The 18,171-nt window shown below is 40.3% G+C and overlaps 1 protein-coding gene across 1 annotated transcript in view; it reads right to left on the reverse strand.

The window, feature by feature from the left end:
• Positions 1-550: 550 nt before the first annotated feature.
• sgip1a (SH3GL interacting endocytic adaptor 1a) overlaps positions 551-18,171 on the reverse strand; it is a 75,318-nt gene continuing 57,697 nt past the window's right edge. Inside the window, 14 exon segments of the mRNA XM_051376567.1 lie at positions 551-4,111; positions 4,469-4,633; positions 5,799-5,863; positions 6,190-6,392; positions 6,568-6,703; positions 7,955-8,110; positions 9,239-9,350; positions 10,281-10,340; positions 14,224-14,283; positions 15,388-15,541; positions 15,769-15,890; positions 16,898-17,644; positions 17,858-17,897; positions 17,899-17,936. Of these exon segments, the coding sequence (XP_051232527.1) occupies positions 4,089-4,111; positions 4,469-4,633; positions 5,799-5,863; positions 6,190-6,392; positions 6,568-6,703; positions 7,955-8,110; positions 9,239-9,350; positions 10,281-10,340; positions 14,224-14,283; positions 15,388-15,541; positions 15,769-15,890; positions 16,898-17,644; positions 17,858-17,897; positions 17,899-17,936 (2,081 nt within the window). The 3' untranslated portion in view covers positions 551-4,088.

The following is an 18,171-nucleotide window of genomic DNA, read 5'->3' on the forward strand; positions in this document are numbered from 1 at the left end:
GTATGCATGCTTATGCTACACAACACAAAGGCTGATGGGAGTCATTACTTTTGCAGATATCTGGTCATAAACCAAAGTATTAAACAAATTACAGTTAAATAAAAACAAAAGTAGAACATTAATGTGAGTCCCACATCATGAGAATCCGAGAATTCCTACCAACAAATGTGAACCTCATGTTTGCGCAAGACGAAAATCAGAAGGGATCTCAAGAGTTGTTCCAATACATCTGGGAAACACACATTTCTGTACTAAAGTTTGTGCTAATTTCTCCAATATTTTACTAAATAAGTGAAAACCTTTGCCTGTGGGTGGTAATAGATGGAAATTCAGAGGTTCCTTCTCTGGGGACTGTCTGTATAGAAGTTGTGGCAATCTATCCAATAGTTGTTATAGATATTTATGAGACATTTCGAGCCTGCTGACAGATCCAAGCTGCTAGTATGTCTTAAAAAGAAAAATACAGTAGGACCACTTTCTGTATATATTCGTGAGAAAAGACTAAATCATACAGAATTCTTTAATACAAAGAAAACTGCAAACACAGACATCCAGTTATAACTTTTATTGGTTTTGGAAAGAAGCAAACTAAGTTTCTCAGTTCATCTTAGCATTGTTATGTACTGTACAAACAGCTTGCACATGTGTTTGAGGTTAACGGTACAGAACCAAAAAGCATTCTGGCGTATAGCACACATAAACACACTCCCTGCTCTCTTCTCAACATTAATACAGGTAACTGACACTCAGCACAACACGTCATTTCAGTACTATCTATCATCACAGATGCCCCACCTTTTACTACATGCTCTGCATGCAATAATGAATTACTGCAGGCGAATTCACCACAGAGATGAAGATCTGGAAAATACAAGTTGTGTTTAATTTTTTTTAACGAGATACAAAGAATAAACTGGCAACTAACAGACTGAGAGTCAGTTTTGTACGGCAGCATGACTTTCGAGCTGAAAGACATGTAATCTGTAGTGTACTGGTAATTTAAAACAGATGCATGATGGGGAATGTGTTTGGTGGGCCTCTATAGATAATGCTGTAGTGACTGTTGCACTGATAGTTTCAAGGTTCACTCAGCAGGTTACAGCTTCCCTTCAGCCATGTTAATCCATCCAGTTGACCACAGGATCATGGAAGGACGAACGTGACTGAAAGAAAAATGTTACCAACCTAATGTGGGAGCTAAATGGCACCAATCATCATCACCTTGCATTAACAAATGAAATGCAACCTCAGAGTAATCCACAATGCTCCTTTAGACCGAGTCTGCACAGGAATAAATCTGGTAAATCTGGTTAAAAACAAGATTTCTATTTAAACTGCACAGCTCGAGTCTGGTCTTTTTATTAGCCAAATAACCACATATGTTAAAAGTATGTCAGATCAAAAGTACTCACTATCATTGAAGAGGAATATCGACATGTCGCTAATAAGTCTTAAAGTCCTAAATTCAGCCTAAGATGCTTCTACGACAGCTCTGAAAGGACCATGATTGGTTGCATTTAGCAGAATGCCGACATACAGTACAGTACAGAGATCTTCGGCTACACTTCACACACACTTTTTGTTCTTCATGTTGAGTGTCAGAGCATTCAGGAAGTTCAACATCATCAGCACAGTGTTTTTTACACATTAAACAATATAATATTTTTTCACTTTTATCCGTTTTAAAAATATTCAGCTTATTCTCCTTAACAGAGGACTGACTGTCCGGGGTACACACACATAAAATACAAAAAAGAAAAGAAAAGCATTTTGGTCAACTTAACCTTGCTCCACAACCTCATTCAACTCATGTCATCTCACAGAGACCATTACGATTATGCAAAATAAAGCCATGGATTCAAGCGCTGGTTGGATGATCGGGGTGTGCTCATGATACAGTCAGGGAGTTAAAGTACCACTGAGGTGAATGGAAATGGGTAAGAAAACAGGTCAGACACGTGGTCAAAGTTGAGGAATAACTCAATCAGTAGATGTGGGAACTGAGAATGCTGGATTAATACAAGAGTGTTTTCTTTCTGTTTTATGAGGTTTGAATTAAAAAACAAACAAACAAACAAAAAAAGATGGTCCCAGTAAACAAATCCTACTCCAGTAGTGGTACCACGGTCACTAAACTTCATCACTGCTGTTGATGAAACCTGATTGCTTTTGTTGTCATCGTCTTGACTTTATTAAAAGGACAAGTTAAACAATTTGGGAAACATGCTGACTCATTTTCTTGCCGAGAATTAAAAGAGAAGATTGGTGCCACTTTACGTCTGGCTACCCCATCACAACAGCTCAAAAAATGAACATGTTATATCCCATCAACCCCCCGTAAAAACATCAACTTGACATTTTGACGTAATGTGTTAATTAGGGAACCCTAGAAATGCTGGTAAGCAGATTTCTTACCCTCAGACAGAGCCGCACTAGCTGTTTCCAGTCTTTATGCTAAGCTAACGTCTCCTGGCTCCAACCTCATGTAGAACAGAACGGACAGATATAAGTGATATTGATCATCTCCTCTAACAACTCGAAAAAAGAAAACCAAGAAGCCCGTTTCCCAAAATGTCAAACTAGCTGTTCAAAGTGTGGACCTTGCCCATGGTACAGCTAACTCTACATTAACACTGCTTTCACAAAGCATAACACAGCATCCAGGAAGATATTTATCTTTTTCTTTAAATTACCCCACCCACCCATATATAGCTCAAATCTTCTGTTGCACTTGAGTTAAAAAATTATATCTGAAATAAATTCAAAAATTATACCTTATACTGTACACAGGTTACCCAACTACACAGATAACAAAAAAAAAAAAAAAAAAGAGTTCAAATATTTATACCTTTAAGGGTTCTGAGTTGTGTGATACCATTCAAATTCTATTCGTATACACAATCACGTTTTATACAACAAATCATCGTCATCAATAAATAAAAATAGAATGCTGTCATGTACTCTGGAGTCTATCACTGCTGTCCTGGGAACAACAGAAAGGCTATCTGACAATACGAGGAAAACACCAAACGCCCTTTAAGATATATATTATTGATTTAAAATGACACTGTACACTTCTTTTGTTCTGACGGGAAAACGTTATTTTCTTATTTTGCAACCAGTACATTGATTTATCATTGCAGCTGCCTAACTGGCTAAAAACTCTCTCCATGTCTCTATATTCCAGAGAAATAAAATAACAGATTGATTGACTGATCAGTGCATTTATATTAAAAAGGATGTGATCCAAAGTCATGTGACCCTGTAGTACCAGTAGGTGATGCATGAAAACCTAGTATTTTTGTAGTTACTCGATCCTGTGTTGCACTCGATCGCAAACAAGCAACAAGAAACATCTTTCATTTAACTCTTTGCGACAGCATGAGTCGAAACGCTTCATTAAATGCTTTTACTTGCTGGCAAATGGCCGCCATCAGAGCGAGACAGTGAAGCCAGCTGTCTCTGGCTTTGAGCTTAGACTCTGATGGAAGGATTATTTACAGAGCTGATTTATTTATTTTTTAAATCTGCTAATGATGTAAAACTTGTTATGAATTGTCCTGGGCCATGCTTCAACTTTAAGTAGTCTAACTTTGGACCTGTCAGAGGTTGAGGTGTGTGTCTGACCACTAAGATCATATTCAAGGTTGTTTTTTTGTTTTTACTGCCAAATCTCTAGACAACAAATAGTCATCCAGAGTTCAAATCTGTCCGAAACGCTTTCTGTCCTTGTCTTCGGTCAGGCAGCTGCAGTGAAACTTTTATAAACAAAAACACCACCACACATTGACCCAAGGATGATGGAGACAGAGGCACAGACTTTAGAGGGAGGAAGAACCCAGGTGTCTAACTGCAGCAATACGGATGTTATGAAATGAATACAAATACGATAATTACATGACCTAAAACAGCTCCACGATGCTATATGCAAGTTATACAATACTGCTGGGTAGGCTGCGGACCTGTCGTGTGGGTTCAGAAAAGGTTAATGGAAAGTCTGCCTGGTGTTGGTTTGTCCTCTGTCCTCGGTGTCAACCTCAGTCCACTGCGATTGTTTTGTTCAACACTGCTGCTCTCAGTAGCATGGGTTAGTTGTCGGCCAGGTATTTTCCTGAAACGCATCAACGAAATGTTTAGGTTATGTTTCAGTCATTTACGGATCTTTTACAGATCTATCGTTAACCTCAGACACAGTTACTACAGTAAGTACAAGCTGCATCAATACATAATGATAGAGGTAATTACAATTATCTGAATGCATACAACAATAAATTAACAAATACTGTAGCACAGAAATAAGAAGAAGATAAGATAAATCTTTTTTGGCTGCACTTTGGGCTAAAAATGTAACTTAAAAGGATTTTAGTTGGAAAAAAAACAATTCACTATCAATTTACAAAGGTTTGATTTACAGGACGTTTTACTTGGAAAATATCTCGAATATGTTATTACTGAAATGGTAACTGACCTGCGGCAAACCTCTTCTTGATGAGAGAGAAGCGGTATCCTGGCCCAGCCAGTTCAATGTCACAGCCTGACAAAGTGCTGCCCTCACTGGTGAACTGCACTGCCAGTGGAGCTGGTTTACTGGGGCCTTCTGTTAGCTGAAAGCGTGCTAACAATGACCCCACACCTGTGGGGAGAGCGCCAATTTAGAAATTGTTGGCCACAAGGAATGATTTAACTGAAGGAATAGGGGTTTTGTCGTGCATTGTAAAAAACAAAATAGTGAACAGCTTTGGAAACTATTTTGAATAGATAGCAGAAAGATATGCTGGTAACAGCTAGACAACTACAGACGTTGCTTTATTTAACTTTTCAACCACAAAATATTACCAAAATGCTATTGTATAAAAGCCTGTCAAAATGTTTGCTCAAGAAAACACTGAATGAGATTCTCTTGAAAAGAAAATTACAAATCATCCGAGACTATCAAGATCAACCATATGTGAGGCCAGATATATCACATTATCAATGCATGTTCAGAAGAAGCAGAGCTAAACTGATCATGTTGGAGCCTCTTAAAGAAAATATATAATCTAATTTACTGTCCTTCTGGAGGCCAGGTAACTACTAAAAGTCTACAAATATGATTTGTAATATATGAAACAGGCCAACAAATTTAAAATACATCAGTTGACGTCAGATACACAAATAAAACTATGCTTTAACAGCTGGAAATATTTGTAAATATTATTTTGCTGAAGTAACTGTAATACCGTTTGTAGACAGAAGGGCGCACTGTTGGCAAAGCTGACAACCACCTAGGGCCCCATCTTTTCCTGAGGTGCATCATGTACTACTTTCCCCCCAATAACCTGTTTAGCTGCATTCATGGCTCCTAGTGCAGGTTCTAGGTCAGTGTATAAAACTGTCCAGGTCTACATGCCTGCAGAAACTCACAATACATAACTCAGGTAAGATAAGAACAATGTCTAGGCTGTATGTACTTTTTAACCTTAACGTATTTCTATCGTCTAGCTCTTATCTATGCTTGTCTTATCTATGTTCTCTTATGCTTATAGGTACAGAAACCTTTTACCAGGGCTATAGATAATTCTGTTATTTCTCTGAAAACCAGTTCAGTCTCCAGGTAAGTGACTCTTCAGAGTCAGTCAGTTAAGATGTACAAGAAAAATCTTGCTCAGGAGTCCAAATAAGGATTATGTCTGACTTTTACAAACATAAAACTAAAAGCAAGACCCTCGCATCAGTCACCAAAAGTGTAAAGCCTTTAACCTGAAAGAATATTAATATAACTAAAATGGTGTGTGTTACTTTTCTATTACTGTACGTACCTCCGTTTTCAGATTTCTGTGAGATATCAGGAATCTTCCAAAGGATTCTTTGCTGCTCTGCATTCCTGTCCGGATTACAAGAGGGCAGAAAAAACAATTTATGAAGCGTCTGAAGAAGAACTGAAAGTAAAATTCAAACCATCTTCTTCTACTATATACACATATGTTGTAGCAACAATTCACAGAAGTGTGCACTTTACACTAATCATTTGTATGATTTTAATACAAGCATTTTCATTTTTTTTTTACAGTCAGCATAACGAAAATTAAAGTAATTTAAGTTATTTCTGTAATTCTTGATATATCCATTATATAATACAGCAGTTTACAAACTGTATACTGCCTACTAATCTTACTGGTACTTATCACTATAACAAAGTTCAGAATGTACCATGCAGCAGGAGGTAAGACTGCCTGTAGTTTCGAAACCCCTCCATCGACGGGGACGAGAAACTGGACGTTGTTGAGGGCCATCGGCATCGTCATGGCCTCCCCGTTGTACTTGTAGTCTATCCGCAGGTCAGTGCTGGTCGGCTCACACCTCCAGCTCACCGCTAGATTCAGAGGAATCGATTGAAGGCCCTCCGCCGACACCTGCACATAGATAGAAAACATGCAGAGGCACGACTTATAATAATGCCAGGGCATTTCGTCCAACACAACATCAAGCTATTCCTAAAGTTCATTTAAACACCGCCAAAAAAACCCCAGATGATAGTGGAAGATTTAATGGCTGTTGTGCAACTTTATGCCAGAGGGCAGAGCTTACTTGATACTTGAGCATGTCCACGTTGTAGTATGTTGCCTGTGGCTTCTGCTCTGCCACCTTCTTTAAATGTGATATCAGGTTTGGCATGTTCACCCAGAAGTCCTTGGCATCGGCCTTGGGTTGTGTGGTGGTGTCGCTGGTGGGGGAAGCATGCAGAAAAGTACAATCAAAACACAGATATTTAATAAGATTCTGGTGATTTGTCTAACCTAGAGTGCAGCTTTATGTTTGACCAGAAAAACAAACATATTTTTGAGTATTTAATGACTTTGGAAATTTGCAACATTTAGTTTCACTGGATGAGTTTGACCTACTTGGTCAGAATTTTAATTTTAACAACAAGCCACAAGAGGTCAGGCTTTACATGGATTTTTACAACAACTATACAGGATCTAAAATAAACATTTTATGGATGACATTTTAGAAATTATTTATATTTGTGATGAATTATAATTAAGTAAAAGCAATACTTATTCTGCTATAAGGCAATATACTTTCAGTGCCAATGAGTAATGATTTGGGTTAGCTTATAAACATTAAAATGTGATTCATGGGTCTCAAGTAAGTGGTTTCTTTAGTATTTTACAACAGGTACAAACATGAATCAATAATGTAATTTAATTTTAACCGAGGACGATAAACAAACAAACCAAAAAAAAAGCCGACCTTTGTTGAAGGTAGTTGGTCTGAAAACTGAGATGACCTCATAATGACTCAATACGCAGTCAGCACTAGTGTCTGAGATGATCTCACTAAAGTTTACTCATCCTCACTGGTCATCACTGAACAACCAAACTCTTCCATATGGGATTATGAATGCTTTATGAGCCATTTATCAGAGCATTTTGTCATATCTAAATCTCTGCTAGTAGATATTTTATATATAAAACACATCCTCATGTATGAAATGTGCTATATAAATGTAGTTTGCTGTCAGTATAACATACCATTAAGTGTGATAAGTAGGATTTGTTGCGTGGAAACAATTATTAATACGACGATGAAACACACTACGATTATTATGAAAAATACAGGATGAATTGGAAACAAACAGTTGATCAAGAGTCTGCTTTGACTGACATTTAAACTTTACAAATATAAAAAAGGTGGTGACTCATTCTGATTCAACATAAAGGAAATTAATATTATTAATACAATTTAAGTAAGATAATTTGATTTGGTTTGAATTAAGTTAAATTATAAACACTCATAATTAATTAGGGTGAATTTCCAAACTGAACAATCAAACATTCAGACTTGAGCTACACACGTGAGAAAGATGCAGTAAGTTATGATCTTTTTAAACTGCCTCCGGTGAAAAACTGTGTATTTATTATTTTTTTCTGACAGTGAAGGGGAGGTCGTGAGTTCACAACGGTGTCATTACCAGCAGAGGAGCAGGGGGTTAGGTAGCACATGCTCCAGTCGGCTGTAGTTGGTTATGCTGAAGGTTAGCACGGCGGGGGACGGGTTATTGGCAAAGTGCCGCGTGATTCCTGCTGGAAACGACAAAACCATCTCACCTATGATCTTCACAACACACCTGAGAGGAAGAGGAAGACAAGCACTGGGTTAGAGAAACAGAGAAGGTAAAGACTGGAGAAAAAGACACTTCTCATATACTGTACACACTTATTTTGTTGATTTCTCAGTTTTTCCTCAATATGTGACCGCACATTCAACCAACAGATGAAAGTAGACAAAACCACCAGAATTAGCCAGCCCTGTAGAAGGGCAATAACAAGTACACAGAAACTAACCTCTTGTTGTTGTTGTTGTTGTTGTTTTGCATAACCAGGCAGCATGTGCTACCTTCATAACTAGCGAATACTAGGCAGGATTGTGAGCTTGGATTATTGTTTAGCATTAAAGTGAAGAGACAGTTAATGGCAGCAGCTAACTACTTGATTCAGAGTTATCTTGGCGAGAGTTTTGAATCCAAGATGTTCCTCAGATAAACACACAAAACTCTGTGAAGATTAAAAAGCCAGATACTTTATCCATTGCATGTTCAAGCCAGCAGGAGTTTGCAAAGAGTGCTAACAAACAAAACGTCACTTTGATGCTGAGTAATAAGCTCACAAGCCATCCTAGCGAGCTAGGTAGCGTGTTGCTTTGTTAAGATAATGCTTACAAGCTGGAGAAGTTCAGTTACTGTGTTTATTTACAGCAGCAGCCTGTTGTTGCTCTAGCTAACCGAAGCTAACGGCTGAATTTGGTTGCAGCTGTTGAGCTTATATAATATTTAAGAGATGCAGAGTTTAGTTTGGATGGTGAGAGGGTGGTAGTTTGAGTGATTCAATTATTTTACAAATTGTTGCTTAATTTACATATTTTACACAATTTCTTCCTACCTGTGAATGATGTGTACATGTGAACTGTTTATAACAGCTTTATAATGCTCTACAAGATTTGTCCATGAGTATAAGGATACTTATATGATTGCAGCTGTCATTCATTAAGTGTTTATACATGCGTTGTGGATGATTCATACTGTAGGAGAAGTTAGAATTGTTAGTGTTACCATCTCTTTAAGAACCGGTGCTGCTGTATAAACTGAATGAAAACACTCCTTTCACATAAGCCACATGAATTTGGTTATTTCTACTGTAATAAGTAATGACATATATGTCACATATGTTAGAACGTGTGAAGCTATTTGTTGACCTACTTGCTGGGATCAGCTCCTTTAAAGAAGGCGTTGACCGTCTCTGTGAATGCAGCCGCCACAGGAAGAGTATCCTGAGCCCCCATGGTGAGAGGACTGGGCCCTCTGGAGCAGCCTGGAGGTAACACACGCATTCAGACACACAAACAGACATTAAAATAGTAGAATAGGGCGAGACATACACACATATAGGGATCTGAACTGAATTCCACATCAATGTACAGTTGCTTCAACCCAGTGTAAAATACACAGCAGTCAACAGGGGGTTAATAGATTAGGAACCAGGACTCTACACTCTTCCTAACCAATAGTGTGAATGAAATGAGGAACAACACATGGTGTGCAAACTACTGTGATTAAATGAAAAACTATTTGAAATGAGAACAAATATTGGTGTTAGTAAGGTGACATGGAAACAGCAGGTTATGTGCGTAGAGGATACCCATTTCTCTCTGCTCTTTGACGGTGAAATTGTAGAATTAAACACAATTACTTCAAATATATCCCTCGAGTGTATGAATTTGTCTACACTACGTTACACACTGGCATCTGCTTTTAATTGAATAAGCACAGGTAGAAGAGAAAGGAAAGACAAGAAGCAGACAGAGTGAGAGACAGAGAGATGTGCATGCTTATTCCAGACATGCTGTTGAAGCTGAATTATTCTGACAAGATCAAAAAGACCAGACAGTCCAAGAACCAAAGGACCAATAGGACAAAAGTGACGACAAAGACATTAGTAAAGCACATGAAGAACGGTGAGTCTTCAGGGAGTGAATGGAAGGCGGTCAACGCAGACAAAATGAGAATGAACAATGTCAGGAAGAGAAGGTAGAGGACGGCAAGACTGCAAAGTTGACTGCATATGAGGGGGCTCAGCCAGGAGTTAGCATGGTGCTGGTTAGGGTGATGGAGAGATTGCAAAGGAGGAAGAGGAGGAGAAGGGAGGGAGGAAGGAAAAAAAGGGAAGGGGAAGGGCGAAGCTTGCACAAATGAGCCTCATAAGCGTGTGTGTGCACTCTACCCTGGTGCAGAGAAAACTTACCTTCAAAGGTTAAATAAAACTTCCCTCTGTCAAACCATACAAGGGATGGCTGGTCATTCTCTGTGTGGGGTGGAGGGGTGGAGGAAGGAGGGAGGCGGGGTCGGGAGAAAGGTACGAGGAGCAGGGAGGAGGAAGAGGGATGGAAGGGAGGGAAGTGGGTGAGGAGGGGTGAGAGGGGGAAGGAGAGAAGGACAGTAGCGTGAGTCTCACATGGCAGGTCTATCACACGTCACAGTGAGGTGAAAAGTGGAGGTGGAGGCCGGGGGGACGAAGAGGGGACAGAGGGCCACGGCAAGCCGAGATAAAACATGTGACAACACGGGTTTGACGGATCTTTTGTGGGTGCTTGCGTGCGTGAAGACAGGTAGGAGTGAGGTGGAGTGAGAGGCCAGGTGTGTGCTGCTGGATGTTGGCAGTGGTATGCAATCAATATGCAAGATGTGCATCACAGGCGAGAGGAGGTCGGGGGTGTAGAGTTTGACAGGGGGACTGCCGGAGGAGACAGTTTGGTGTGTTGCCAGTTTCAGGGGCTGCAGCCAATATTTTCTCTACAATGAAACATAATAAAATGATGATTCTACACCAACAGATGCTCCAATTGTAACCATTTAAGTAGCAATAGGAGTCCGTTGAAAAACTGGCCCTACTTTCTTCATCAGTGGCAGATTGTTCATATTGGGTTTAACTTTCTCAGGCTTACTGTGCTCACATTTTCCTCCAGGCCTCCACTTTTCAAATTATGAAACAGATGGAAGCACACTGCTGTATAAAGACACACTGCAGGGGGCAGCCATGAGACTAAGACCAGAGAGCAGGCAGAAGGAGGGAGTGTGGTTGGTGCACAGAGAGATGCTGCGTCCCAATTCCGGGGGCTGGATCCTCCAGAGGACCAATGAAGGTGGATCCTTCAAAAGACCGAAAGGTCTGCCCCTAGCTCTACAAATGAGACAGTCTAGCCTCACAGAGACCAAAAGTAAGTGCATTCAGACAGTCCTGGTTAACTGTCATTCCAAGTTTATCACAAATAGATTTCCCTCAAACTAGAGCTAAACATGGATAAATTGGCTGGGCTGATATATAAGTCAATATTGGTTTATTGTGCTATACCTCAACCAGCAAGCAATATGCAGGAACCAGGGTTGAACTCTTAGACTGGTTTCTGGGTTTATATATGGGTATATATGTTGGTTACTTTCCCTTCAAAACATGATGGACAACTGGTAAAAAGTGTACCAAGTGGGGCCCCTTTGTAGCCTCGTGGTTGGGACTCAAACGATGTATGCAGAGACAAAACAAACAGTGTGTCCAGACAGTCCTGGGAAAACTTCAGTTTCAAGTTTATCACCAAGAAGTTGTCTGCAAATGGCTGACAAAACAAGCTCCTCGGTTTAGAGTAATTGTTGATTCAGTTTACGTATGATAGACAACAGGCGAAAAAAGGATTCCATGTTAATGGTAAGCTATATATGTTAATACATCTTTCATTTTTCAGTAGCACTCTTTTGGTAACATGTCCATAAAATTGTGACTTGGATTATGTTATTTAGATCCTGCAGTGTACAAATGGAGGGCAAATGAAAAGGTAGATTCAAAAAGAGAAATTTATCAATAACGGATGCCCAACTCAGCACACTTTTTTAATAAAATGTGAAAAGGATTTTGTACTTCATGACCTTATGAATTTATGAGCCTATGATAGATTGTCTGAACACTCACTGAACAATGCGTTATGGCAGTTGTTCCCAACCTGTGGGTCAGGATCCCCAGAAAGGGTTCTGGGATTATTTTAAGAGGTCATGAGATGATTAATGTGCTTAGACAGAAACACAAATGTATTTCTTCTACAGATTATCATGTTTTCTCTAATAATCCTAATAGCTTGCACATTGGAAGCTCATTATATGTCACACTGCTAAATTGCACATAGCCTAAACAATATTTTGTACATTCCTGAAAACTGTGCACCTTTATTTACTTATTTAAAAATGGTTATATTGTGCATATTGGATCTCTTTTTATATTTGTATATATTGTCTCTAGCATTATCTTTATTTATATCTCTATATTTATTGTAACACACAAATTCCTTGTATGTGAAATCCTACTTGGCAATAAACCCAATTCTGATTCTGATAATCAATTTTTCCATGTAAAATACTGAATAGTTTTAGCCTCTTGGGAACATAATACATAATTTGAACAACAATTTGAAGCTAAAATTATTGTGGCTTTGTTTTAAGGACAAACAGGACAAAAAGCTTGGGAATCGGTGGATTACAGGATGTTTCTGTCCTTCAACTCTGGCCAAAAGAAGCCCTCACTTCTCAGTTGCATTTGGAGCAACCTTCAAAAGAGACTTTCCTGGATGATCATCGTTAGATTGGTCAATTCATACTTTGGAGGATCCAGCCCCTGAACTGGGATACCAGGGATTGTTGATTAATTATGATTGTCTAAATAACTATTATATGGGACATAAAAATGCAGCAAACACATAACTCATGTCAGAGTTTCAGTTTGATACAAAAAACCTGGCATTCAACCTGGCAGAGCAGGGTTAGCTTGTTCTAGTCCATATTATTGTGTTGATGTGGGGGGTCCCAGCCGTAAAGGTGTGTTGTTGACCAGTGAGTGGACTAACACAGCGCTGGGTGATGGAATGATGAGAGCGGTGCTTCATGAAGAGAACAAAAGGGCAGGTGTGTAGACGGAGAGGGCGGGGTTTGGGGCCGCATTTTTGTATGGCTGAAGAGTGCGAGAGTGACAGGTGTGAAAGGTGGGCGTCAGGGGTCGAGTGTGGGAGTAGACTGAGGCTTTGAGGCCAGTGGAGATTGGTTGAACTTGTGGCTGTGTCGTGCTACTCCAGTGGAGAGAAAGATGGCATGAATACCAAACAGCTGCTGCCTGACTAATTCAGCCTAATTCTCATGCCAGACTTCAAACGGCCGTGTGATCTGACAGTATGCGTGAGAGTGTGTGTTTGAGGGTGCGTGAGAGAGAAAAGACAGACAATATGGATCTCAAGGGCCCACCGATAAGGAGCTCTTCAGACATGCTTAATGAACACACAGCACATAAACACTTAAACACACTTTTGTGGTGCAGACTGAGAGTAAAGGTATCTGGGAGTGACTGCACTGCACTCTGCACACACACAATATGGGTCGCCAAGAGAAGAGACAGGAGGTTGCCATGGTGACATGGCGAGACAGCCACTGGTGCACAGTCATAAAACAGAGAGAAAAGTCTCACGAGCAGGCAGATGGCCAAATGGGAAGACACTCAAAACTTTTTGTAAAAAAAAAAAAAAAAAGTTATGCAATAGATGCAACTTTTTGTGTCACCACAGCTTTCATTTTTTTTCTGGCAGATTTTTTCTGTGGGTGAATGAGAGAGAGTACGATATGAGAGAGAGGGGCTATCAGTTCTATTAAATGCTTGGGAAATGCGCAAGGAGTCATGGGTTGGCAAGAACAAAACAATGAAGAAAAATGGCGATTTCAGTGAAAAATGCTGCCTTTGAAAAGAAAAAAAAAATGTGGTATGTCCCTACATCTGTGAGCAAAACCTGAAAACCTGAGACTAGTCAAATAAGTAGGTATTGGGATAGTGACACAGATATATGGTCTTTTTCTACATCTCACAAATCGAGATGCATTTTATTTGAAAAGATTGACATGAGGCTTAGAAACAGGCTTTCTAAAACTGTGCCAGAATGTGGGACAAAAGCCCCCCCCCAAAAAAAAAGTCTCACTGTTCCAATACCTACACCTTTTGACTGACAATCAAGAAAGCACAAAAACACTCAGAGATGGCCTTTACCCTTCGATGTCAAGTGCACTCTGGGTAAAGAGCATCAAACATCAAACTGACACAGGAACACTCCTCAAATCCCTTTCCCATCCCGTCCCCTTTCCTCTCTTTGAGAGGATCGTTACTATACCTGCAAATGAATCAAAGTGTCTCTCAAAGGTGGGTAGTTTGTCTACATAAGCATCGTCTTCTGACAAGCCAAAAGGACAAATAAAGAGACAAACAAACGGCAAAAAGAAAAGAAACAGGAAGGAAAAAAATAATAATTTAAAATAAAAATCAGAAATGTATTTGTCATGCACACAAAAATGAAACTGCAAAAAACAAAAAAATGGAGCAAATTAAAAAGCACAAACTGGAATGGGTCCGTTTAAAATGAAAACCGTCTCTGTCACTTTTATATTACTGTCAGTAATAGAGACAATGAAATAATATTTTGTCATGTTATGCTCGAACATTCTAGTGAAGCTGTTTACTTCTTGTTTGTCCCTGCAATCTGTTTAAAAAAGCAACCTCCAACGAGGGACTATAATCTGCTTTTATGTAACTGCTGCTGCCTCCAGAGTGTGTATTTTCTAAATCTATTATGACTCAGCCATGTTACAGTCTACTGAGATTTGCTATCATCCACTCACAGCTCTGCATGGCAAGGTCCTCACTGGCGCTCAAGTTAAATCAAGGAATATAAACTGTTGCTGTGCCATTAATTCATTAAGGGAAGGTTTGTGCTTTAAAATTAACACCCTGCTTCACATTCTCACCTCCCACACATACTGCGTTGTGTATGGGGGAATGTAAATATGAATTCTGTCTGTGTGTCAACCTAAACCAGACACAATATTTATGTGCAGTTTGACAATTCATTGCAACAAAATGATCTTTAGGAGTACTTCATTCCTATTTTAAATGAATAGAAATCCAGATACAAACGATTGTAGTCATGTTTTACAGATTTGTTTCAATCAATGTCCCGATGGTAAAAGCTTACATGGGGATGTATGATAATTAGATACCACAACAGGTTTTGGCATTGTATCTCTGATATTCATCGTTTAGTGGACCATCATTGCCACGAAACAGTCACCATTTCCAGAAAATAAGACAAAAGTAAATTTAAACATGAATAAAAGAATACACACAATCTCTGAGCACAAGGAAGGACAGGGCCAGTGCATAAAATCAATAAGAAACTTTTAATATTAGACAGGAACAGTTAAATTCAGCTGTCACTGCTGTGACCACAGTCGTCAGACGACAGGCTGCACAACTCAGTGACTGTTGAAGGAAAACACACCTGACACGGACACGGAGAGCTCTTTACCGACGGTGGGGGTGGTGGCGGCACTCATGGAGTTTGTTGAGGAGATGGAGGAGGTGCTTTCGGCCCGTGCCAATGGGGCGATGGGAGGGGGGCTGGCAGAGTGGACCGGAGGACTGAATGGACGATTCTGAAAAGATAAAAAGATGGTAGGAGAAAGACAGATTAGAGTGAAAGAAATAGAAAAGGACGTTTTAAGGCTTAATGTTTATGCATCTTACACACATACCATTGCTTATTAAGTTTTTGGTAAACACATTTAACCATCAACAGTTGGTGGTCAGTCTCAGTTCTTACAGTGTCAAAAAAACAAAAACACAACCATATCAATTAGAAGTGAGAATTTGATATACTTACAGCATCTCCTACAGTGGGTTTCCCTGGAGGAAGTTTGGGCCGTGAAGGGGGGCGAGGTGGAGGTGGTGGTGGGGTGGGGCTGACTGAAGAAGGAGTAGCAGGTCGCACCGGGGAGGAGGAACCTGCAGAGCGTAACAGAAACATATGGGGATCAGTTAATAAAACTGCAGTTAAAAACAGCTAAAAATGCTTAACAGTGTGGAACAGTATGTAAGGTGATAGAAGCAGGACATGCAAGCATTTTTAATGCATACAATGTAATATTTTAGTATACACAAGGGCTGTATGTAGTTTCACTTTTGCAAACATAAATTTGATTTTCATTTTAACAAAACATACAGACTAAAGTTTTCATATTATTGTTTCACACACTTTCTTCTGAGAACTACTGGACTAAATTTTAATTTGCTTGTGTTCTGCCTTGCATTGAGACTACTCTTTCACATAATAATGTATTCTGTCTTTTGGTCCATGGCTCATTAATGTTTTACAGAAAAGATTTTTGTCTCCTACATAATGGACAGTTGAAATTATCATACATTTAATCAGAATCAGAAATACTTTAATAATCCCTGGGGGAAATTACTTTAAAAAAAGCCTAAAAGGTAGAGGCATTTCGATTCAGTGATACTGCTTGACAACCTTTACTGAAGACACTGTATGTGCAATAAAAATGAAAATGTTCCACCAAATGAAGTCTGGCCTTGAACTACGAGTCAGTCAAACAACAATCTCTGCTAATGCAACATAATTCTGCAGTAAAATGGTGATGTGCATCCAACTGGGCCAAAACATGACCTCTTTTCCAGGGATAAAAAAACAGAAACAAGGTTCAGTTTGTGCAAGTTTCACAACAAAGATGGTGCAATCAACTGAAAGGAAATTTTCAGATGCGCGCAATGCTGGAAGTTCAATCCCTTCTAAACTCCAGTCAAAACGATTGATGCTATCGTTATTACAAGTCACCTGACTAGTATGATGACCTAGAAACTGTCTCTGTGTTTTCACAATTCCATTTGTGTGAGTGTGACAATCAATCACTGTCCTCTGGAGTCATTCCACCAGTCTGAGCTCTAAAGAAACCTATCCTCTATAACCCATATCCCACTTAAATTAAAAGACTATTCACCGCTATTCGTGCCACCAGCTCCAGATGTGGGACCCGGTGACGACACCACAGCCCGGTATGTGGGGGGAGGAGGTGGGGGAGGTGTACTCCGGCTACCCTGGCTAGCATCATGTGGCGAGGGGACTGTTTCACCTCCGTCCTCTTTGAGTTGGGGGGCGTCTGTGTTCTTGGACTGCTCCTCTTGAGACAGGACAAGAGGTGGTGGGACGGGGCTTGCTGCAGGTTCCTCAGCAGGAGGAGTCCTTGCTTTCGGAGCAGGGGCTGGTGGGATGCTGGCTGGTGAGTCGAGAGGAGGGGGAGAGGAAGCGGGAGGAGACGCAAGCTCCTTTGGTGGTGCAGGCGGTGGAGATGTGGCGAGTGTGAGCGGATTTCGGTCCTCAGGTGTAGGAGGACCTGAGTGGACAGGAGGTGCAGCAGGCTCCTCTGAGGGAGGTGGGGAGGTTGGTAGAGGGGGTACAGGTTCTTCTTTTGGGGGAGGGGAGGTAGGGAGAGGTGGTGCTGGGTCTTCTGGAGGAGGTGGTGATGTAGGTAAGGGTGGGGCAGGAGATTCAGGTGGAGGCGGGGAGGCTGGTAGTGGAGGTGCAGGTTCCTCTGGTAGAGGCGGCCGGGCAGCAGATTCTTCACTGAAGCAGACCCACGTTTCACCTGTATCCTCGCCAGCAGGGGGAGCCTGTTCTGGTCCAAAAATGTTGTCCAAGTCAGCTATTGAGGGCTTTCTGGTGGAGCCGTCTACTTCTGTTGACACTTCTGAAACACAGACAAGCACTGACCAATCAAAGGCCATGTTTGCAGGGGTGCTCCGTATGTTTACACAGAGATAAAACATGACAGACAGACAGAGAAAGTTAGAGACACAAAGTTGGAGATAAAGAAGATCAAATGTAAAAGTTTGTTTTATCCTGAGGTGACATTGTGATATAACAGGAGGCAGAAATAGATAAAAAAAAAAAGACTTCTTACCAGCGTCTTCTGTAGAGGGAGGGCCAGTCGATGGGGGGGGGGGGGGTCGGAACGTTCTTGGGTGGGAGTGGAGGTGGAGCTGCAATAAAATGATCAAGGCAACAATGAATGGTCCTATAACAGGTAACTTCAGGAGATTAGTGCCTAATGAACGATCGGTGGTTATTGATTAGGCAATGTTTGTATGAACTGAATGGACTTTTCATGTCACTGATAGTGGGCTGCATACAATGCAAAAAAAAAAGTACTGTTTCATGGACTAGCCTATAACACACAAATTACTGATACATCCATATATGACAGGTATTATCATA

Source organism: Dicentrarchus labrax, unplaced genomic scaffold (assembly GCF_905237075.1).
Source record: "Dicentrarchus labrax unplaced genomic scaffold, dlabrax2021, whole genome shotgun sequence".
In the NCBI taxonomy this organism is placed as follows: Eukaryota; Metazoa; Chordata; class Actinopteri; family Moronidae; genus Dicentrarchus; species Dicentrarchus labrax.